The following is a 23,435-nucleotide window of genomic DNA, read 5'->3' on the forward strand; positions in this document are numbered from 1 at the left end:
GCAGTGAACTTGCTTGCCAGGCGCGCCCTCTTTATTCTCTGAGCAGGTTTTACAGTCTCACTCAGTGAAGGGGCAGTCGTGGACGTGTGGACTGACTGAGGAAATTGATATTTGGCCGCTGACGAATCCTGTGCAGCAGGAGTTCTACAGTGATGGTACAGTGTACGGCCTGTGTACAGTGATTGTAGGACTTTGCAAAGACTACAGCTCCTTCAGAGAGGTCAAATCCTAAATACTGGACAGTCTAAAACGAGGTGAATGATTTACAGCTGTGCGACAGTGTGCAGATAGTTAAGTGTTGTGGTGCACGGAGTTGCGTAAATTCTCTCCGACCTTGCATCTACTTCCCCCGGCCACTGATATGTGGTCAGCAGCACCGAACTGAATGCACTTCCCGCTGGTGACTCTGATCAGCTTTTGTACTCGAATGATTTCTAAAACATCACACAGGCCAGAGTTCAGCTGTATCTGCCTGTGTTTTGGCTCTTTTGATTCAACATCTAAACCGTGTAGAAAGTCTCATTTCAGGAGACTGACCTGAAGAAATCAAGAGTTCTCCGTTTGCAAATCCTATTCAGTCTGTGATTGTCTGAAGTGTGTGACCTATTTACGGTGGGGCGGTGAGGGAGAAGGTGCTAAACTCTCATTGGAGTGGTACCTTGCTTGTGTGCTACTCTTAAGGTAGATATAGAACCTCATTGTTTCATATAGAGAATTTTTTTATTTTACATTGCTCCAAATACGCTCTCAATCCAGGCTTTGATTGTATTTTTCTATTTTAAAAATGAAGGAATGGAGGTTGTGCAGGTTTCAGTGTAGGGTGTTTTCTGTGTTGATGCTCTGCCAGGCCACATCATATTTCAGTTCCTTAATGCATTAGGGGCTTTCTGCCTGTAGTTACTTTCACACCTACGCTGTAAAGGCTGTGAAGTTGGTAGGGATAAATGTATTTGAACTTATATTTAATTCTTATTTCAGTGTACATGAATTGAAGATTAAAGCAGTGCAACCCTGGTGTAATATTTGTTCATTAGCCTGATTTGTTCTGTTCTACTCCTCTTTAAATCGCACCAACCTGGAGCCACATTTTTGTAGCCACCTCCTAAGGTGCGTTGAGGAACCACAGTTGAGTCAAACTGAAGAACCTCCACAAGTTCCTCAAGAATCTTATCATTTTAACAACGTAGTTAATCATGCGGCTCATTTGATCAATGCCACTGTGGCTAATCAATCAAATCAATATTGCTGTGACGCCAATACCGGTATTCAGTATAGACGATATAGTGCTTAGCCCCAGTGCTAAAGTAAAGGAACAGCTGATCACACATACACACACATACACACACACAGGCTCAAGGCCTATTGTCTAATGTCAAGTCAAGAGGCAAGAGATACTATCCTATCATTTTACACAGACATGGGCAATGGACATGTTGGAACAAGACCTCATATCTCCGGAACAGTAACCTTATAGGTGAATGGAGGGGGGGAAGGTGGCTTTAATGTACGTTAATGTAATGAGATGTCAGGTGATGTCCTTTTTAGTCATTTTTGTTGTTTGTCCAGTCTTTTGTTTTGCACTGTTAGCTACTTCACAAGTACATTACGCTTCCTTAATGGTCCCTGATCTCTGCCTCAGGCTATTACAGGATTTTAATTCGCCCCGGCTACCAAACATTGACTTCTCAACTACTCAGCCCACTCTCTGCTCGTAAGGAACATAAGGGAGAAATTGCATGGAAAATTGCACTGAAGCCTGAAAAGGCTTTGTGCCTCGCTCCTAATGCGGCAGAGCACAGTTCTAATTATGGCAGCCGCTGTCATGTGAGGCCTGCGGTCATGCCGTCTGTCTGTCCACTGGTGCTTGTAGTCACCCAAAGGAGAGTGGTGATTCAGTTAGGCTGTTGACTCTTCTTCTTTGTCTCTGTGTGCTGATAGCCATGTGGTCGATTTGCTATGAATAGAGGGTTTGAGATTCCCAGAAGCTTCAGATCTGAGACTGGGTCCAACTTTTATCCTAACAGTTGCTGAGTGAATACAGTTACCTACGAAATATGATGAGGCGGCTAAATCTGTTTTTCTCTGATACTTTATACCGACATTTAATTTGTCCCATTAGTGATTTGATTCATTTATTAAGACAAGGGCAAACGATTAAACTCTAAAAGATTACTTTATTGAGTCTTTACCTTTGTGAATATTTATGGACATAACCTCAGTATTTTCATATTTTCACCTCAATATTTTTGTTTACTTTTTCGAGCAGTATTTTAGCCAGTCATGTTGTTCTGTTCTCTCATTCCCACGCAGTCTGATTTATATGGACGAAAACCAACACGCTTATATTAATGAAGTCTTTCACACTCCGGAGTCCGAAACTGACGGACTGCAACACTACCTACATTTTCAATTATAGCCTGCTCTATTTTCTGCCTTTGATGGATGCATTAAAACCAGGCCGACCAATCAGAGCTCCGTTGTCATGGTTGCAGACCAAATAAATGAACAACATGATGGCGGCAGAACATAAAAGCTTAAATGATGAGCTGCAACACGCTGACGGTAAAGATGTGGAGGTTAAAGAAAATGGACGGTGGAGCAGAGCTGAAAGGCTGGTAAATGATGGTGTGCAGCCACTTTATGTAGTTGGTTGGTTTGTTTGGTTGTCCGGTTTGTCCCAATGCATCCTAGTCATAGTAAGAGTTGTTTCTCTTAGTATGGTGGTGTTCAAGATCACTGTTGTGTTCACTGTTATTGTTTGGCTTTAAAATTAAAAGATGAAAATTAGTAATAATATTGTGCTTAAAAAAATGCCACTCATACAAAGTTACACACTCCATCCATAGCTGCAAGGCACATGACTGTGTGTTTGGTGTTGATGAGTGTTGGCCCAGCGGTCAGACTACTGGATGATGACATCAGAGCTTGCTCATCAGCTGCCTGGGGTGGCGGAGGAACTGGGTGGTGGGGAGGGGGGTGTCTTCCAGAGAAAGAGACGCATCAAAGTCATTGGTTCTGCTTTTGAAGCCCTTGAATTCCCTCACTTGTGTGCTGGCTCTGTAGTGAACAGTGTGTGTGTGTCTTTCTCCGCAGACTTTTAAACCTCTGGTGGGAAAGAGCGTGCTGGGCACCATCACTGCCGTGGAGTTTTTCTCTGACAGACAGCTGGACTTCCTGACCGACGACGGAGCATTCCAGCCCTATCAGGTGAGCCCCTTAGAGTGTGCGTTTGTGTGGGTGGGTTGATTATTGGGTGGGTGTTGTGCTGCGACATAGAGGTGATGATGGTGTCTTATTGAATCAGCATAGTGTTTACAGTGAGGTGCTAGATGACTCCAGGCACTGACAGAGCTTCACTGATTGTTTACATGGCCTACATACATCTTCCTCCATATTGCACCAAGTCTTATAGGGTTGTTATAATTAACAACTATGCAATTAAAATTGACCTTGTTGATGAATCAGCAACGATTAGTTTGCACTTAGCATGATGACTTATTTTCTTGTTGGTCTCTACTACAGTATAGGGGTTTTCACACTTTCCTAAATGGGACAGTCTGTCACTAGAACCTGTTCTGAGCTTGCTTGGGAAACGGGTTCGTTTTCTCAGCAGAATTTCTTTAGTTCCCGTGCATCACCTTTTTGCAAAATGGTAGATTCTAATGGTTCATCCCATTAGTATTTTGATAATAAAGAATCATTTGTCAGTAGCATTACGTTCCTCTGGTGGCCTACCAACATTCAAACAGTGATGAACAGTGGTTTGGATTGGAAGTGTGGATTATGTGCTTGCGTAGGAAGCTACAGACAAGGAAGCACTCATTTTTAGTCATGTAGGAACTTGGAAAAGCAGCATTACAAAGCTACAGACCAGGATTTGGAGGAAAAAAAACTGTGATAGCACTCATAATAAACAGAGCCTGGTGGACATATCCATCATATATGTGAAGTATCTGAGTACTCGGGCAACAGTTATGATAACAGTCAGATTGCTCAGTTACTATAATATTCAATACTGGGAGTCCTAATTGCTTACCTTGTTTTGCCATTGATACCATAAAATTGCCCTCCTGAAATATCTACCGGTCCTAATCAGCTATGCAGTGCACTGGACTTCATTCATATTGGTATTAATAGAAGTCTGCAGTGATTAATAAACAGTGATCATAAGCCAGGTCTTTAGCTCTCTGGTCCAAGCACCTTAATGGCGAGTAACAGTCAACGTCTATCTTTATATCTTTATACACAACACAGCTGGACAATTTATGGGAAAGATAGGCTCCCGAGTGGCTAGTGGTGCTACCACTGGTTCAGATGTAGGGTCATGCTGCTTGCCCCCAGCATCCGGGATCCGAGAGAGTAAAATTGCCGGTATTGTCGTAAAATAATTGTTTACAGTGCTGTGAATAAGCCTTGAATTCTCTTAACATGCACCGTAGCTCCCCCTTTCTCTTCATGTTTTCAGTGGACAGTTAAATACCAGTTATAAGCTAGAAACAACGTGCAGCACTGTTGGCAGTAAAGCTAAACTCTTCTGTGAAATTTATATTTTCAACCAGTTCTGACTTTCCCGTTAAACACACATTGCGGGAGAGTATTTCTGCATAGTTTTGGTGGTGTGTCGCTTATAGTAAACAGCAGAAGTAAACAATAGCGTAATTGGGCGTTTTAAGGATCCATGTTTAGAAGAAAGGTGGGTAGTTCAAACATGGGGATTGCAGAGTTTAGACGTTTTCACTGTAAAATAGCTCCACAATGCAGACCTTTAAATTGCTTTAACTTTTGAAAATGTAGACTGTGGATAATCTGTGTTTGTTTGAACTCTGAATGGTGGCAAATGGAGAGGAGCCCAAAAAGGGTTAATAACAGTAGATTAGATTAGAACATTTAATCAGAGAATAGTCATCAAGTTAATCCATTCTAGAAGTAATTTAGTTTTACTAACGATTGCTACAGTACATCAGTGGCCTACTGATCACGGTATTCCTGTTGACAGTAAGCGGCCCCCTCTCATTCCCCACTAAGCCACTCTCTCAGACTCGAACGTTTTCGGTATCTTTTGGGGGAGAAAATGCAGTGATGCAGGAGCTTAGGAAGCAAACCCATCAGGCACATGGAGGAGGGGTGCTCTCTGTAGTATTCCTCCACTGCTGGATTTATATGCACGCCGCATTTTAGCCCCAGTGTCGTAGGCTCGCCTCGGCACCATTTTGTTGAACGGATAATGAAAAGCCATCTGCCAGCAAATTACAGCAGTCTCCCTCCCACCTCCTAAAGGGGCCACAACGCCCGGCTGCGTGGAACATCAAGCGCAGCTCCTCCCTTAAAATTTAACCATCATGTTGGAGCTGATGAAGCTAATGTTGTGATTATATTGCTACAAATAGCGACATATTGAAGAATAGTGTGGTGTGGTTAAGGTTTACCCTGCAGTGTTTTGGCCAAATGAATTTACATCTGAACGATGATTGGTCAGGTTGTTCACAGCCCATGGTAAACATAATTGCCAGTGGTTAGAGGGCCATTTGCATATTGTTCCCTCGAAAATATGTGCATAATCCGTTGATTTCACAGTGATGATCAGCCAACGGTGTATTACACAATTTTAAATAACAGTTGAGCAGAAAAATCCAAGACAAATTGTTCATCACATACTTCAGATACAGTCTATCAGCCAAGACATTTAATATGACGTGAGCTTCCTTAGTTTACAGTGCTAGGACATGCTAGGCTAATGATGCTAACAAACATGGCACTGTCACAATCCCTAAAAACTCTCGAAAAAATAAAGATGCTTTAGACCTTTAGACTTCAAAGTGTTCTTTACCTACACTCTCTCTTGAAAACATTGAAAACATGGTTCTATATAGAACCAAAAATGTTTCTTCAAAGGCATCACCTTTAACAAACTATATATGCATCCCATGGTTTGAGTGTATATCATCGCCCACATAACACTTTCTATCACTATTCCACTTTTAAACTGCGCTGCAGTGCGTGGAATGATACCACATAATGTGCTGAGGTTATGCAAAACAGCTGCCCACTATTCAGATATGCAGAGATGGATAGATAGATTGATAGTAAACCGCCTCGGTTAGTCTGGGCCAAACAAATCCATGTCTTTCAAAAGCACTTTGAAAGAAATTCTTTTTTTTCTTTATAAATTTCCTTTAGCCAATTTTCCCTTTTTTCCCTTTATTTGATTCTGCCAATTACCTCCCGTTGTGTTCCTCTGATATATGTTAAGCTAGACGCTGCCCTTTTTTTCGATCGCTAGCCAGCTGATGCACTCCAGAGGGAAAAACGTTTGGTCCCCCACAGCTAATAGACGCCTCTGCCAGCCAAGAGTGATGAGAACAGAGACCGGCATCATCACACCCGGAAAGAGCACGGCCAATTGTGCCCTGTCTGACTCTGGCTGCTGAAGGCAACGTGCCATGGCTCGAGATTCGAACTCTCAACCTCCGGGCCGTAATAGCAACACAATATACCACTCACCTGCTCTGAACCTCTTGAGAGATGTTACCAAGATAAGATTAGTGACGATCGAAGTACAGTATTCGTTAGCAACTTTATTCTAGCACCTCCTGTTCTAAGATGAAGAAGGAAGGTTCAGATGCAAAACTCACAAGCATAACCTCGGCAGTATGTTGTTAGGTAGCAGAAAACCTCTGCCCTTCAGTACTTCCGGTTTGCGTTTGATCACTCCCTGTATATGAGCCACAAGACATCTGACTGCTTGCTATTTTGAGGCTCCACTTAAGAGGAGAAAAGAAAGAAAAGGGAGAGAGAGAGGGAGGTAGAGAGAAAGGAGAAATGAGCAGTGTGCCATGTGAAGAGTTTATAATAAATGAAGCAAATCGATGTGTGATGTGCCGTCCCCTGCAGGGCAATTTTAGTCGCTGTTTTCATTCGAGTTTCTCCTGGTGTGCAGCAGAACACTATGTTCTTGTCAGACTGCCTGGCCTTTAAAAAAAGAACACTCGCTCTCACACACACACACGCTCGCTCAGAAAATCACTGCTGCTCCTCGTCGGCTCACAATGGATGAGTCTGAAATGTAAAAACCATCAGGCTGGGTAATGAAAGGGCCAGTGAGCATGTAAAAAAAAAAAAAACCCACATGGCCTCCGCGTTCAAAAGCATTGCTTACTGACCAGTGCAGGGGACAGGCTAAAACCCCCATAGGACACGATACAGGGCCACGCTAAACATGCTGCTGCAGTCGTCTTTGTTCGTGTCTTTCTCCGTCTCTCCTTCATTCCACAGTTCGTTCATGAGCCACAGCCTGTGAAATTCCTCCAGTAGAGCATTCCTCAAACCCGCCGCTGCCCTCCTCCCATCCCCGGAGGGCCCTGCATGCATTCCTGTATGTGCCGCTTCGTTCCACAATCTGCACAATTCTATCACTCCTGCATTCTACCCCCCCCCCCCCCAGCAGTGATTATTAAGGATGGAACAATATAGAAATTGCCCATCACTGTATTATTATTGAGCAAAATGGTTCTCAGTATCATGGTATTGTTAAGTATGGGGGTATGATGATTTGGATCACACCACGGTTTGGATCACAAAAACAACAGCGAAGATTGGTACACCTGTAGCGCGTCTCATCTGTGTCTCATATGGGTCCTATTATTAAATAGCATAAATAGCATAATTTTCCAACACAGCTGATTTGTCAGAAGCAGGCGGGTCCTCTAGCTCCGGTGCTTAAATTACGATTGCCATTCGCAAATCAGCCTGAGCCAAACTCTGTGCAAGTGTATCTTGGCTTGGGGCTGACGTATTGGCTTGTGGCTAGTGCATTGTTTTGCAGCTTTGCCGTTTTATAATATTCAGTATTATTACACCCAAATAGGCCTATCTATTTGTAATAGATTTCTTTTGAACTATATACTGTCCCAGAAATAATTGAGGCGATCTTATTACTTTAATGGTAATATTTAATATATTGATAATAGCTTAGTAATGCAGTTACACTCTTTCCATAATTGCAAAGAGTATATGAAAGATAGGCTGATAATGATAACCGCTATCGGGACGGGCCTCCATCCAAATAACTTTTTCTACAGGTTATCTTGACCGGCTTCCTGTTGAACCTTTCATCTTTCTTCATGACATCCGAATGATGGCCAGCTGCTGCTGTTTACTGTTGGGATTATACTTGTATAATCCCTGTGCTTTACAGGAGCACTGCAGCAGTAGACTGTTTACTTCCACAGTCATCAGAACGGTTCAGATACGGCACAGTAAGACTTTTATTGCTGTTTATACCGTGGTACCTTATTAAAACTGGCGATGGTCCCATCCAGTGCTTATACAGTGTGCTGGGCAGTGGGAGGTGGCTGGCATTTCCATGCCCTCTCTCCGAAAACCAGGGTCGGGTAGGGGGTGCTGAACTATTGCAATCTGTTCAGCATAAAGGCTACAATAGAGCCTCTGTGTTGGAGGCCAACTGGCTAGAGCGTTGGAGAAAGAGAGAGAGAGAGAGAGAGAGAGAGAGGGAGAGAGAGCAAGAGAGTGAGTGTTGTAGTGTGTGGTTGGGGAGGAAAAAGTGAACTCTTGTGTTGCCATGTTAAACTCAGCTGACTCCATGATCTTATCCACCACAGCAGCTACACAAAAGCAGGAGGAAGGTGGAAAGAGCAGCTTGATGGAATGAGTATTGTTAGCTATGTTTGCTGTTTTGAAGAGGGAGGCAGAAAGAAGGGATGAACATCATGACGAGTGGTTGAGCATGTGATGCGCTTTGTCGCTTAGTCTGGAAAGATCATTTGACTGACGTGCAAAACAAACAAACACGGTGCATGATTTTTGCACATGGCAGAGGAGTCTCCAAAGCGGGCAGCAGTTGCTTCACCATATCTTATAGTTCAAATTGACTGACCTTCCGTACCATAAGGTCTTCAGTTACTTTAAAATACTGCATACACTCTAAACAGATCGTTCACACTAGGGTTAGCTCACGCTAACAAATTTTTCTTTTGCTTGTCAACAACCAGGCCTTTTCTGTCATCATTATTTAATGGGTAAAGCACCTTTGATACTCATACTTAAGACCAATCTTATTTTCCTTAATTCAAACACCTTTTCTCCATCATTGGAGCTTAGAGGACATTAACACAGAACATGTACTTACTTTTTCTAGCCTGTCTATAATTGTGACTTGGCTAAGTATCAGACCAGATTATTTACCCGTTCAAAGGGTGCTGATGTATCAACATTAGCTCATATGTACAAGATAAATATCCAATAGCAACATCTACAACTTCAAGAGTGTAAAACTGCAGCATTGCAACAAGGAGCCACTTTAAAGTGTCTAAATAGTTGTTTTGATATATATATATATATATATATATATATATATATATATATATATATATATATATATATATATATATATATATATATATATATATATATATTGTGTGTGTGTGTGTGTGATGCATGGACACACTGCCTGTCAGAGACTTGTCCAGACTTTTGTAGTACTGTATAGAGGACACAGAGTGTAACAGTGGCACTGAGCCAAGCACTCAGTGACATTGCTGCACAGGGGGTGGGAGGGGGAGGGGGCTTGCAGCTGTGTGTGAGTGTGTTGCCTCTCTATGGCCTTGCCTGGCAGCACCACACACACACAACAACCTTTCTGTCTGACCCTGCAGTGGTGGTGGTGGGAGGGGGGTGCGCGCAATGGGCACACATTTGTGCATTCTCTTACACACACGCGCGCACACTCACACACACACACACACACACACTCTCACACACTTATACACACCTCATTTACAGGAGAGACATACATCACTCTGGCACAGGCCCTGTAATGAAGGTGTACACACACACACACACACACACACACACACACACACACACACACACACACACACACACACACATCTCTCATGTCTCCTGTTACAGCATCTACATGCCACATTTGTACCCTGGACACAAAAATAGCAGGACTGTATTGGCCCATGCTAACAAAGCCCTGCTTCAATATAGGCTGCCCCAACCCCCCCCGCCCCGCCCTCCCCTCTAGAGTTCTCTACATGATCCTGCCAACAACACCTACTTCTATATGCTGCACACGCACCCTTCCCACACACACACACTCTCTCACTCACGTTTATTACCCCGGCAACCAGCCTCTCTCACACACCATACGCCTCATACGTAGTATTGCCATAGCAACAAGAGCGCTGTCTCTGCGCTCCAACAAAGGCCTCCACGTGCAAGCGTGCCATTTTCCCCTCCACTGCTCTTTAATTCCACCTGTATTTACCATCATATTAGAACACAGCTCCACCAGGCTTTTAGCACCATTATGATGTGATTACTCCTGATCTCTCTCTCTCACTCTCTCTCTCGCGCACACACACTCTCGCTCTCGCTTTCTCGCTGCACTTTTTCTTAACAATTTGTAGTTTTCAGTGTGCGTCATCTTGCCCAAATGGTCTCTGACATTTCCGTTTTAGTTCTTCTCTGAAAAACAGCTGTGAGAACACCCTGTCTCTCTGTCTGTCTTTCTGTGTCCATGCCTGTGTCTCTATCGCTTTGTCCATGGCTCTCTATCCACGTGTCTCGCTGTCCACGTGTCTCGCTGTCCATGTCGGTGTCTCCATTTCCATCCATTTTTCCTTCTGTCTGTCTCTGCATCCATGTCTCTGTCTCTCTCTTTATGCCCATGTCTCTGTGCCCATCTCTCTCAGTGTCTCTCTCTATGTACAATTCTCACACCGTCTATCGGTGTGTCTCTATGCTATGTCCGTCTGTCCGCCACACTCTCTCCCTATGTCCATGGCAGTGTCCGTGTGTCTCTTTCTAACTCTTTCTGTATATCTCTCTGTGTCCATGCCCCCCCCCTCTCTCTCTGTTTACTCCTCTGTCTGATGCAAGCATTGTGTCATCTCTCCTGTGCTGCTCTGCCTCCATGGTAACAGTGCTCCATCTTCTGCTTATTTTCACTGCCCCAGCTGAACCTTCTAAAGTAAAGAGCAAAAAAAAAAAAAACATGAACACAATACATGGGGTTTTATTTCAGCAGATCTCTGGGCCGTGTCTTTCAGTCTGTTTGTCGCACACATGTAAAAAGAGCAGCTAGTGCTTTAAAATGAGAAACTGCTTCAGAATGGAAAATGAAATGGATGAGTTTGGTTTTAATGAAATGGGGATGTTATAATCTGCCAACAGTACAGCTTCCCCGCATATTCTTTTATATACCTTTTATGTGTCCAGGCAAACAGAACGCTTCTTTTTCATTTCCGTACGTGCCGTTCCCGTCCTCTCCGATGACCGATATAAAAGATCAGTACTGAGATCAGAGGCTGCTTTGTGATTTGGAGAAATACCCTGATATTTTTTTCCCCTTTGGAGCTGCATCTGTGACGGGCTTGTGTGGCTCAGCTGTTCTTTAGGCAGCTCTGCTTCTTTTCTTCTTCCTCTGAGCGATTAAAACATTTTTCCCCCCTCGTTGTATTTTTATTTTTTCTTTGTTTATCAGCGCTGCGTATCGGGGCCGTGCTGCCTGTTTGGCGTTCCAGTAATTAGCAATGCAGAGTAATTGCTCAGCAAAGCGCAAGATGTGAAATTGACCTGTTAGCTTATTGAGAGGTGTTTAGTTTCCTGTCCCGGAGCGCCGGAGCTTCAGCATCCCTTGTGAAAGCGAGAACTGAAACCAGAACACTGCAGCGACATCAATCAGGCAACTGCAGGGTTTGACAGAACCAAAGAAAAGCAGCGGAAAACGAGCGAATGTGAGCGGCAGGAAGAGAGAGTGGAAATGGAAAGGCTGAGTGGGGAGCAGTGGAGGACAGTAAGTGTAGAATTGCAAATGTCCCACAAGCTTGTAGTGTTAGGAGCCTTGCCCATAGACTCTTTTTGGTGCAGTTAGGTGTGTTTACCCTGCCTGGGAAATTGAACCCTAGTCTGCCACAAGAAGGGTGGTGGTCTTGCCCACTAGGCTGCACCGACCACATCTTTTCTGAAGCGATTTCGGCCATCGGCCGTTTAAACCAGCCCGTTCTACCTGATTTACAAGTGCTGGGAAATGTCTTTGAGACAGTTTAGTCTGAGACCAGATGATGTGGTCTCAGGATGTCCTGAAATGTACACCTTACCATATAGACAGCCTTTTGCACAAGCCGGATATCTAGCTTCAACAGCCTCATTCAGCCAGCAGTGCTCCACAGCTGCGTGTCTGGAACAATCCCATGTTCTCTGTATGACTACTCGAATGCTCAACAGTTCTGCCTCCTGCCTAGTGAATACCTCCATTAATTCAAACGCCCACAGAGATGCCCGGTGATGGTCAGAGTAGACAAAAAGATTGGCTAGAGAATCATTTGCATATTGTCGTCTCCTGCAATATCAATATGACAAAAGCCAGGTTTGTAGTAACGATTAACAAATGATATGCCACACAGGGCTAGAATAAAGATTCTTTTCTTGACATGTGCCTGGAGCTGTTGAATCACAGCAGGATAGAGCACTGTAATGCAGGCACACTCGCATATACACACACACACACACACACACACACACACACACACACACACACACACAGAGGGAATTAGCCGGCAAATGTGAACAGGACCACTCAGCCCGTGTCTGTAATGAGATTCAGCCATTCATTCTTAATGAACATGGTGTTAATTTCACTGACCTGCAGTAAGTTCTAGTTCGTGGATGTGGATATATGTGCAGGCAGGGCAAGTGCTTACAGCCCCGTTATAGCAGCTTCAGTAAGACTGGACTGTAGGGATGCACCTATATGGGGATTGTGGGCACATGCTGATACCCACATTACAATAAAGAGAAATATTGCACATTGTCGCTGTCGTGCAGTGATGGGTGTTTTTCACATTTCACTCTCCTTAGCACGATGTTGGCCAGCACAGGACTGTTAGCTGGCGTGGTAGAGCTGGGGACTTACGTGCCGGCTCCTAACGTGTCAGCTGCCAGGCAATGCAGTTTTGGCGACAGTTTGAAAAGAGGCAGTGGCTGAAGGCTGAAGGAGACGTGTTAAGTCCTTACCTTCCCAGAGATGGGAGCATTGCTAGTGCTAGGGGGAGTTACAAATGGGTGTACCAAATTGGTAATACCAAAAAATTATAAATTATAATGAATGGACCTATAGAAATGCTCCAAATGACTCGGAATAAAAGTGTGTTCCATTGATCTCCATTGTAAGTTGGAAAGTTGCTGATCCTGTAAAGTTACCACTTTGAAGAAGGTTTTTGCCCTATAGTGTATTTCTATAGACCTATGAATAGTTAAATTAATTAAGCACATATTTTAATGCAGTATTTAGCATTTTGCTTTTTCAGATGTCCAAAAAATGCATAAATACAATTATCAGTATGAAATATCAGTCAAATCTAAACCCATAATTTGCATAAATGTAAGCAGTAATCTTCCAATTCTGAATCCTGTATTATTCCAGATTTTAGATTTTGGTAACGCACACAGTTCAGAATAGATATCACACATTGAGATCATTTCTGTTGTCTTGGTTACGCCGCAGACAGAGATGCTGGAGCAGACAGAGCGGTGATTAGGCGTCCCAGGGGGTCACTGGAGTTCATTTGGGCCGTTATTTCAGAGCCGACTGCTTCCGCCTGCTGTAAAGAGCAGCCGGAGTTAGCGCTGTCATAGTAGCGCCGGCGTGCTAATGTCATAGATAATGAAAAGAATCAGCGGGTGAGAGAGAGAGCAGCGAAAGGGAGAGCAAAATGGAGCGTGTTTTCTTTTTTCCAGTGCCCTGCGTCAGTACCGTACAACCGCCGGTGAAATGTTCTCCTCTGCTGATAAGAGCCCTCACCTCCGCAGGCCCAGATGGCCGCAGGGCTCTCCAGCAGGCTCTGCGTCGTCCAGTGTGTCTTGGAGATTTGCTGTGAAGGCAAATGCCATAATAGCCTTCTGGTAGCCTTCTGTTGGTGACGTGAAGGAACAGTTCAGTCTAAAATGTTAGTGATTCTGTTAGAGTGAAGGTGAATAGCCATAGTTAGCATTAATCATATAATGACATATAACGATATATGGTGGCTATATGGTGGTGACTGAGCCCTGCTTTTTGAGGCCGGTGTTGTCCAGCACGTATCATGAAAGCGGATACTAGTTTTCAGCGGGGTTACAATCTCTTAGGGGTTTATGAGTGGAGGCGACGAGGGACTAGCATGCTGTTTAGTGATTGGCTGCCAGCGTAGTTTGTGACATGGAATGCTGAAATGGATTTTAAGGTGTTCTGAGGCATTTCCACGTTTGTGTACCTTAGTATAAATGAACCCCTGACTTCAATCTTTTGGATGTTTCTGAAACACAGGCTTTCGGAGGCTGGGCGAGGTGTTCTGGAAGCTTCCAGTAGCCGTGGCCAAAGTGTGTGTGTGTGTGTGTGTGTGTGTGTGTGTGTGTGTGTGTGTGTGTGTGTGTGTGTGTGTGTGTGTGTGTGTGTGTGTGTGTGTGTGTGTGTGGTGTTTGCGGCACTTGGCTGGGACAGCGGTGTGGAGACTGGGACTGACACACCCAGCCATGTTCCCAGAGAGAAAAAGAGAGAGGGGAAGGCGTGTTTATCTGGAGCAGAGCTCTGGATCTGGAAGCACTTTCCCAGTTTCCCCAAAAACTGCACCTCCCTTCTCCCTCTGTGTCTTCTACTCCAGAGCCATGTGGAAAATTCTGCAACACACACTGCCATTAAAGTGATGGATGTTGCTGGAGAGAGAGGACGAGAGGGTGTTTAAAAAAAAAAAAAAAAAAAAAAAGAGAGATAGAGAACAGGATGTCTGCTCTGCCCTTCAGATGTGTGTGTGTGTGTGAGAGAAAGAGATATGTGAGAATTGAGGGTGGGGGTGAACACTGGCAGAAAATTGAGGGAAGCTGGAAACTGGTAGACAGATTACAGAGCTGCGTCTTTTAAAGGTGAGATGAGATCGGAACTTTGAAGCTCTTCACAGTGAGGCTGCACAACATAAGTGTATTTTAATTGGTACCATGATTTGGACGTTTCTCATACGGATATTGCAGAAGACACCAGGAAGCTACATTAGGTCTCTACAGAACAGTCTGGTGATCACTGATCAGGATGTTCACAGCACATAGTAAAAACCTTTTGAATTCTTTAATCTTCTGACCATAATAATAATCTACTGTTGTTCATGTCGCATCGCTGATCCACTAATGTGTGTTCTCAGTGTTTCATCTAACATGGGCTATACACACCCCCGCCTGTAAAAGTGATGACCTTCCAAGTATAATTTGTTCTTTTGTAACAAATTCTAATTTCTGTATCATCCCATCTGAACAGATTCCAGTTTTTGTTGCGTTTTAATAAAATCCAATTTTTGATTCTTCTTTTTTAAGACTATTTAATTCCTGTTTCATCTCATTTTAACCTAATCCAGTTTATGTCCCGTTTTGACAAAATCCCATTTCAATTTGTCTCGGTTTAACTATCAACAGTATTGCCAATTCATCTCCCTATTTCAGTTTTGTCCCATTTGAACAATGTCCAATTTTATCAACATCTAATTTCTGTTTCATCCCATTCATTTGAACAATATTCACTTTTCCGTTTCCTCCCTTTTTAACATATTCCAGTTTCCATGAGACAGTCTTTTGTCTCGTTATTTTTTTGGGGACATTTGCTCGTAGCGGTAGTTAATGGAATGACTGATTTGTTGGCTTAAAATGTGTGCAACTTTGAATTAAACTTTTTATTTATTTATTTATTTATTTTCCTCCTTGATTTAAACCCTTTGTGTATCCAAGTCCTTGGAGGTGCTTCCTATGTAAAAACGAAAGCATGCAAGCTTTACCGTTCTGTGCATTTAAATATGGCATCAAGGTGTTTTTAAAGCTGCGATTTTAATACATTACAGGCCCGATGCATATAAGTATTTGTTCTGCAGGTGTTCAATAGTAGTTGTTTGTATCTAGTTCATAGCACACTGTCTTTCATCTGTGCTGGTATTCCATTCAGTGTTCGCCCAGTGTCTAACAAAGGCTACCGAGGCTTTTATTCACCCTTTAAATGTGGCTCTAAAGGTAGAAAGAGGCGTGGAGAGGCAGGCAGGGGTGTAAGCTGATGTTATGAAGTAAGATAAAAGGTGCTTCTACACGTCCCCCCCTCCCCCCGCCCCCCCTCCTTTGTGGAAATATAGAAAGGCTTTAGGGGAAACGCAGCACTTGCAGATTTCATTCTCTGACAACTGCTTGTTTAGAAGGTCTGTACAGGAAAGCACAGAAAGAGAAAGTGCCCAGTGGAACCTGCAGCTCGATAAATAAATCATGTATTTCCCTCTGTGCCTCCAGGCCTAAAATAGAAACAGGAATAGAGGCGTTTGTGTGCGTGTGTGTGTGTGTGTGTGTGTGTGTGTGTGTGTTTTCTCAAAGGAACGGGAAGTGACACGCTATTCCGTTCAGGCTAAGGGGTACTGACGCGCAACCATTGCATCAGAGCCATTTGGTTATGAGTAACCACGGCTAACCTTGATGACACAGGGCTGCCCTGTGCCCCATTGGCCAGGTCCACTCACGGCCACTCATGTTCCTTTTTTTTTTCATGGTTTCCTCTGGCTGCTTTTGCCTAACAGCAGCAGAAGAGTGAACACTTACTAGTGTGAATCACGGTGTACTCCAGATTTCCAGCCTGATGGCGGCTTTGCTTTGCAACCATGCGTCACTTGTGAAGGAGCTGCACCCGCAGCTCTGCAGTCAGCAAGCCACTGACCACAGGGTAGTTATTTTTGTGTCTGGCTGTGTGTGTTAGGGTACATTTGTTCTAACGAATGACTGATCTGGAGATTGGGTTGCTGATCTCTTTTTGAAGGAGGTAGACATTCAGATAACATCAGATGATGTCATTACATTTGGGTAAGAGTGGAACATGGTGTTTCATTTTTATTTACATTAGGCTTGGAGGAAACGCTCTCTCATTTTAGCGGCGTGCTCACGCTGAGTCATGGCATGCAAATAGTGGGCGCCCACACTGGAGAACCTGGAGAACCTGTAGACTGCATTACTACTCTCAAGCGGCCACGAAAGCTTCCACAGCCCCCAAGAAGGTTTAACCAACCCAGTTGTTCAAATGTAAATGAATGCAACCCAGATAATGGGCTACATTGATTGTTTGCATTTGTCTGCATGATCTCACAACACAACAACATCCAGAATCTATTTTTTGTTTAAATCCATTTATTCAGATTGGACTGATTTCATTCCATTTGGGGGGAAAAAGAAACACGACATTGACTTGCACTTAAGAAAGTAACATAACTATCTAGCTGTGTGAGATTTACCAGACCACTCAACAAGCTTAACCTATATCTTTGTTGTTGCCCAACCCTGCTCTTGGAAGACTACCGCCCTGAACGTTTTAGTGTTTACCCTGCTCCCAACACACCTGATTCAGCTAATCAGCTAATTAACACACCCTTCCTGAGTTAAAGGTGGCGTGTTAGAGCAGGAAATCGCTAAAATGCGCAGGACAATGCGGTCTTCAGGGTTCAGGGTTGGGAACCATTGATTTAAACAATGCCGTAGCTATAATGTACCACAAATCAGTAACACCGCCTTCTCTGTTTGGCCAAACTGTAGGATTGCTCAAGATTCAGACATAGATTTTTTTTCAGAATTCTCTCTGCCATCTCTGCCTCTAATTAATTAAAAATGTAGAAATTTTAGGAACTTCCTGTAGGGCTTCCCCTACAGTCGGAATGTGGAATTAGCACTTTAGACACTTGTTAAGGACATGCTTTACTAAGCTGAGAAGTGCAGAACCAGCACTGAAAGTAAAAGAAGCATGTGGACTGAGGTGGTGATATTAGTAGTAATATTACAGGATTTTACACACACATGACTCAGCGTTACACAGTTCTTATGAGCGTTATCCTACCTGCTTCACCAGAGTTACACAGTGCAGTTAGCAGTGTGCCGAGGCCAGAGTACCTACGATAGCAACACTGTTCTCCCTATTACAGGTCAATGGAGCATCACAATGATTTTGAAGCAGTTATTTTATATAGTTTTATATTGTCTGTGTGTCTGTGTGTCTGTGTGTCTGTGTGTCTGTGTGTCTGTGTGTGTGTGTGTGTGTGTGTGTGTGTGTGTGGCAAAGCAATATGATTCTTTCCATTTATCAGCCATGCTGTGAGTGCTTGTGTAAATAGGCTGAGTCTGCTTCTGTCAGGCTGCCCCCCCCCCACACACACACACACACACCCTCCCCTTACTGGCCTCCTCCCACTCCTCATCACCAACAACAATTAATGGAAGTGGTGGGCGGATTTCCCTCTCACCCCGCCTGACCCCTGCCAACCACTCTCACACAAACATATACATGCTCGCACACACACCAGGCTGACTGCAGGCTCCCTGTGAAGCGGAAACGTACTACAGAAGCGAGTGTGTGAAAGAGCTCGGAAACTCTGGATTGATTTGCCACCGAGGGGCCATTAGCTTTTCGGGTACATAAACCGAAATGCCTGGACTTTTTCCGATTTGGGAAGTTCAGCTGGAAATGTGTTTGTGTTTAAACACAGATTCCGTGGAGGCTCGGATGACGATGTGTTTCGAGTATAATTTGAACGGTAAGCCTTGTGTCTTGTTAGTCATGATTTCTCTGTGTGCATTTGGGCAGATATAATTTAGGAAACTCTGTGGAATCTGTATTTGAGACGCTGCACAGCGGGGGATCGAAATTTCCAGCACTCTGTGCTGCCCTAAAGCGGTTCGAAGCTCGCCATTGATTGCATAGAGGTTGCGTGAGAATATCCAGCTTGCTCCTCATACCCTCATCTTCTGCATAACACATACTCACAGGAGGTGCCAGAGCATTCCAATTAGCTCTGTTAGCACATATAGGCACTGCAGCCTTCAACATCCTCACTGACCTCTTTAAAAGTCTGCTGATTTTGTTTGTGTTTGTTTGGTTCATTGCTTTTTTCCCCAGTGGGAGAACTGTAAGCTCACCCTTCTCGCCCTGCCGATTATTTTTATTTAGTTTTTTGCTGTTATTATTACTGTCTTGGATGGAGAGTGTTGTTTTGGAGTTTGTATGCATTTTAAGTCTTTTGCAGGCTGTTTAAGTAAAGTGCAAAGAGGATTTCTAGCATTTCTAACATCAAAGTAAGGTCTAATCTTATCTTGATTGAGTGCATGTGTATCTTAGGGCACAAAAACATTCCTTAGTCCAGCTGTGTCTCACCTACATTTAGGTAAAAAGAACTTCCTAGCAAGTGAACACGGTTAACTAAGAGTTAACCGTCTCTTAAAACAGGCTCTGATTTACAGATCAGTGTTCGAGCAGATAAGACCACGATAGAGTGGTTTCAGAGGTCAGATGTTGCCTCGCAGCCAAAGACATACCAGTGCTTGGAAAGTAAGTGGCAGGGCTTCAGCAAGAGAGTCATGTGAGGTTGCTCACAAGACAAGCAACACAATTCTGACAGCTTTTAGAGGGATTGTGGCATATGAAGAAAGAACATCTAGTCTGTAGTAGTCCAGTCTAGAAATCACTAATGCCTGGACAATATGGGCAGCCTTTGTTGTTGTGGAGTAGAGATCTGCAAGATCTGGTAGATATAATGAACTCCTGAGAAGGTTGGGTGATTGATGTTCTTAGCAGTAGCTCTATAAAGAGCATTTTGTAGGGGGTGTAGATCAATGTCTAGATCAAGTCCAACAAGATGTTAGTTAGTAATCCTCTGAAAGGCATGGGGATTGACTGTGGAACAGATAAATGCACCTCTCGCAGGGGTCACAGGGGTATGTCGAGGATTTTAAGCTTTTGTCTGGTGCAAACATGCAAAAGGGGAAACAAAGGAAGCACTGAGTACCACTTTGTTTAAGATTATTTCTAGAAAGATGCTAGCATTAAACAACATGACGCAGCAGGCAATTGTAGGACATTTCATTATCAGCAAACAGTGTGAGAACACAGTCAGGTTCTTCATTGAGATGACCTTGAGAGGATGGACAGGAGCATGACATTTGCATTTGAGTGGAATTTAGATGAAGAGATGTCAGGTAGTGAGAAAAGGACCACAAGGCGTTGATCACTCTTCACCACCAACAGTTAGCAAATGATCTGTGTAGGATCAGCAGTTGGCCTGTAAACTGGGTGTGAAGAGAAGCTACGAGTCAAGCAAGCACTCTGCCTCAAGTTCCTTGTGGTCCTTATGCAGTAGACCATTTTGTCTGGATGCTGGTGTTCTCTGCCAAGGTAATCAGGGTCACTATTAGGGTCGAGAAGACAAGAAGACCCTAGAAGACAAGAAGAGCCTGGCAAGAGAATGATGTGAGGGTGAAATCCTCACATGTGATTGACTGACTTCCACCTAAAATGAGGTGTAGTGAGAAAAGAGAGCCTCCAGAAACACATGGAGGAGGACATAGTTCCTGTTGTCCTTTCCTGGTGAATTGCCCAGAATGGATTTCCCTCTTCTTTGGGACAAACCTGAATATTACATTCTTCCTGAAAACAAACAACGAAGCAGGATATTGGGAAATAGACACTGCCTGTAGGGTCCAGCATGCAGTTAGCAGGTGATGACCTCTAATGCCTTTAACTGAGTGGATACAGTTGGGTTTTGTCACCAACAAGCTCAAATACGGACTGTAAATAGTGGCTGCACGCTCACGTGTAGCTCACATGTTCCTTGGATGCTAACTTGCTTGTGTGTTCCTCATGTCTTGCAGGATGAAGTGGACAGCTTGAGTCCTGTTCTCAGGGACAATCCACAGCTTCATGAAGAAGTGAAAGGCTGGGTGAAGGATCAGAAGGTGCAGGAAATTTTTATGCAAGGTAAGACTATCATAACATACGATCCAATTATTATGGTATGTTTTTGTTGGAGCTACGGATTGTGGAATTCCTTCTAACAAAGAAGCCGTCCACGTGCTTTCCCTTCCTCCCCTGATGTGGGGATGTGGGTGTGGCAAGTATGTTTATGTGCTGTGCTTCTGAGGCTGCTTAGCAGTACCTGGCCCGTGTCTGCGTATGGGGAGGCTGTTCTGGTGGCTCTTGGCAAAAGGTCTTGTTTACAAGGTCCACAACAGCATTCCAGCCCCACAATTAGAGATAATTGTTGAACTTGGCAACCAGCAGGGCATGGCAGAATGGAAAGAATCTCCCAGCCAAAGTTTCTGGTGGAGGAATGGATGGAAGGGGAAAATTGAGAAGGAGGGGAAAAAATGCAAAGTGTGGTTTTGTTCTGTATTCGAGTCTGCGAATGTGGGGTGAGGGCTCCCAGGTCCGTGTGTAGGAGTGTTCACGTGTCTTCTGTGTATGTGCTGGGTTTGCTGGCTTGGCAGAGGGCAGTGCAGCAGTATTGAGCAGTATTAAAAGAGAACGACCCAGCCTGCTTTATTGAGCTGCAGTGTTTGGGGATGGAGTTGGCAGGCCGGTTCACTCTGCGGATATCGCGCCTTTATGACGGAGCTTGGTTCCCATGGCCGAGCACGGGCCGTTATGCAGCCATTTATGAGGCTGCTGTGGTAGCAGACGCCCCTTTTCAAAAAGTCAATGGCATACTTGTGTATTCCAGGTCTGAGCTGTAGTCAGAGCTCTCCAGCCAGACCCTGAAGGACCAGCTCAGCTACCCCATGTTCCTGCTCTCTGCTTGAATTGAGCCAGTTTTTCATGTTTCTGCTGCTTGCGTGACTAAGCTCAGGCATACTGCGGAATAGAAGAGAGCAAAAAATGTGGACTGGCTGGGGATTCTCAGGAACTGGGTTAAAGGTTACATTTGTATTGCATGTGATTCACATTGCTAGTAAACTAAACAGAGTTCCTTTTAGGAAAGTGTAGTGCCCGTCAGCGCCTCTAGGGATGATTCATGTTTGCTGGAGAAATGGGCAGAATTCCAGTCGTAGGCTCAGACGTGGCTTATAAAGAATGACAGTCTTCAGTGAAATTACTTATAAATGTTAAGTGAACATGTTTTTGCATGCATCCAACATAAACAAGCCTTACACTCTTACAAATGAAGATGCTAGAAAGGGTTCTTTTAGAGATGCCATAGAAGAACCCTTTTGGTCCCATAAAGAACCTTGTTTGTAAAAATGTGAAGAACCTTCAAAAAAAGGTTAATCACCATTTTAAGGGTTCTTCTCACTCACATATATCTTTTATAAACATAGTTCTTCATGGACCCAAAAGTGGTTCCTCCATGGAATCCTTTGTAGCATCAGAATGTACTTAATTGGTGACTGCTATGTTTATACAGCTACGTTTGAACAGTATCACTTCCATTAATGGCCTGGAGTTGCAGGAGAACATAATTGCCCTCGCTCTGTCTAGGTGGCTAAATCCGGGGTTATACTATGCAATCCCCACACCCCCCGATTTTAGCCCAGAGTGTCGGTGCTGGTTGACTCCAGCCTGCAGATTTTCTATCAGTCGGGAGTCGATAGTTGGAGAGAAAATCGAGTTGCGTGAGTGGCGGAGATTCAATTTTTAAGCCGTCAATCCAGTTTCAGACCATATGCTTTTTTGGTGTGTTTTTTTGACCCGAGCGTCATTGTCCTGAATCTGAGGTCAGTTCAAATGTGTATGTGACGAATGTGCGTAGTTCTATATTTGTATTTTTAGGAAAAGTGAAATTGAGTGATTTTAACGTCTGCATTTGCTTGCTATCTCCTCCACCCCTTATTTTCCCAGGTCCCTATTCATTAAATGGATACCGTGTACGAGTTTACAGACAAGACTCAGCCACCCAGTGGTTCACGGGCATCATCACTCACCACGACCTCTTCAGCCGCACTATGGTCGTGATGAATGATCAGGTATAGGGTCACTTGGACCCTCTTTTTTTACTATCAAACCTACTTTTCCTCGTCGCTGCTGTAGTTATTGGTCTAAGCAAAAATCATTTTTGGGCCCATCTCTTAAAGGTTTCCTTTTTTATTGTTTCTGTGGTTTTATTGTCATAATAATAATAATAATAATAATAATAATAATAATAATAATAATAAATGCTATTGTCCAACCTCAATGCATTTAAAGCAAATACAGTTCCCACAGTACCGAAGAATTTTTTTTTTTTGTTAATATATTTTGCATAGTTTTAATGGTTCTTGTTAAATAAACAAGGAATAGAATTATAAAACCATTAGCAGGCTAATAAGGGTGAGATTCTCCTCGTATTGGAGATAAACGATAACAATAACCTTAATATCAGCCCGTTTTAATGGTGCAAAATTGTATGTTGTCGGGGATCTAACTTCTACTGAGCAACCAGGCACACCACTTGCTATTGCGTGATTGTCCATCTCTTCCAAATGCAGGTACTAGAGCCTCAGAACGTTGACCCTTCTATGGTACAGATGACCTTTCTGGATGATGTGGTCCATTCTTTGCTAAAAGGAGAGAATATCGGTATCACGTCCAGACGCAGGTCACGCTCTAGCCAGAACAGCAACACTGCCCACGT

General features: G+C 43.7%; 1 protein-coding gene across 4 annotated transcripts in view; it reads left to right on the forward strand.

The window, feature by feature from the left end:
* jmjd1cb (jumonji domain containing 1Cb) overlaps positions 1-23,435 on the forward strand; it is a 151,948-nt gene that overhangs the window by 100,049 nt on the left and 28,464 nt on the right. For all 4 annotated transcript variants that reach the window (XM_072667762.1, XM_072667764.1, XM_072667765.1 and 1 more), the window contains 4 exons: positions 3,094-3,207; positions 20,701-20,806; positions 22,664-22,788; positions 23,290-23,433. In XM_072667762.1, the coding sequence (XP_072523863.1) occupies positions 3,094-3,207; positions 20,701-20,806; positions 22,664-22,788; positions 23,290-23,433 (489 nt within the window). The remainder of the gene's footprint in view (positions 1-3,093; positions 3,208-20,700; positions 20,807-22,663; positions 22,789-23,289; positions 23,434-23,435) is intronic.

The sequence above is a fragment of the Salminus brasiliensis genome, chromosome 22 (assembly GCF_030463535.1).
Source record: "Salminus brasiliensis chromosome 22, fSalBra1.hap2, whole genome shotgun sequence".
Lineage (NCBI taxonomy): Eukaryota > Metazoa > Chordata > Actinopteri > Characiformes > Bryconidae > Salminus > Salminus brasiliensis.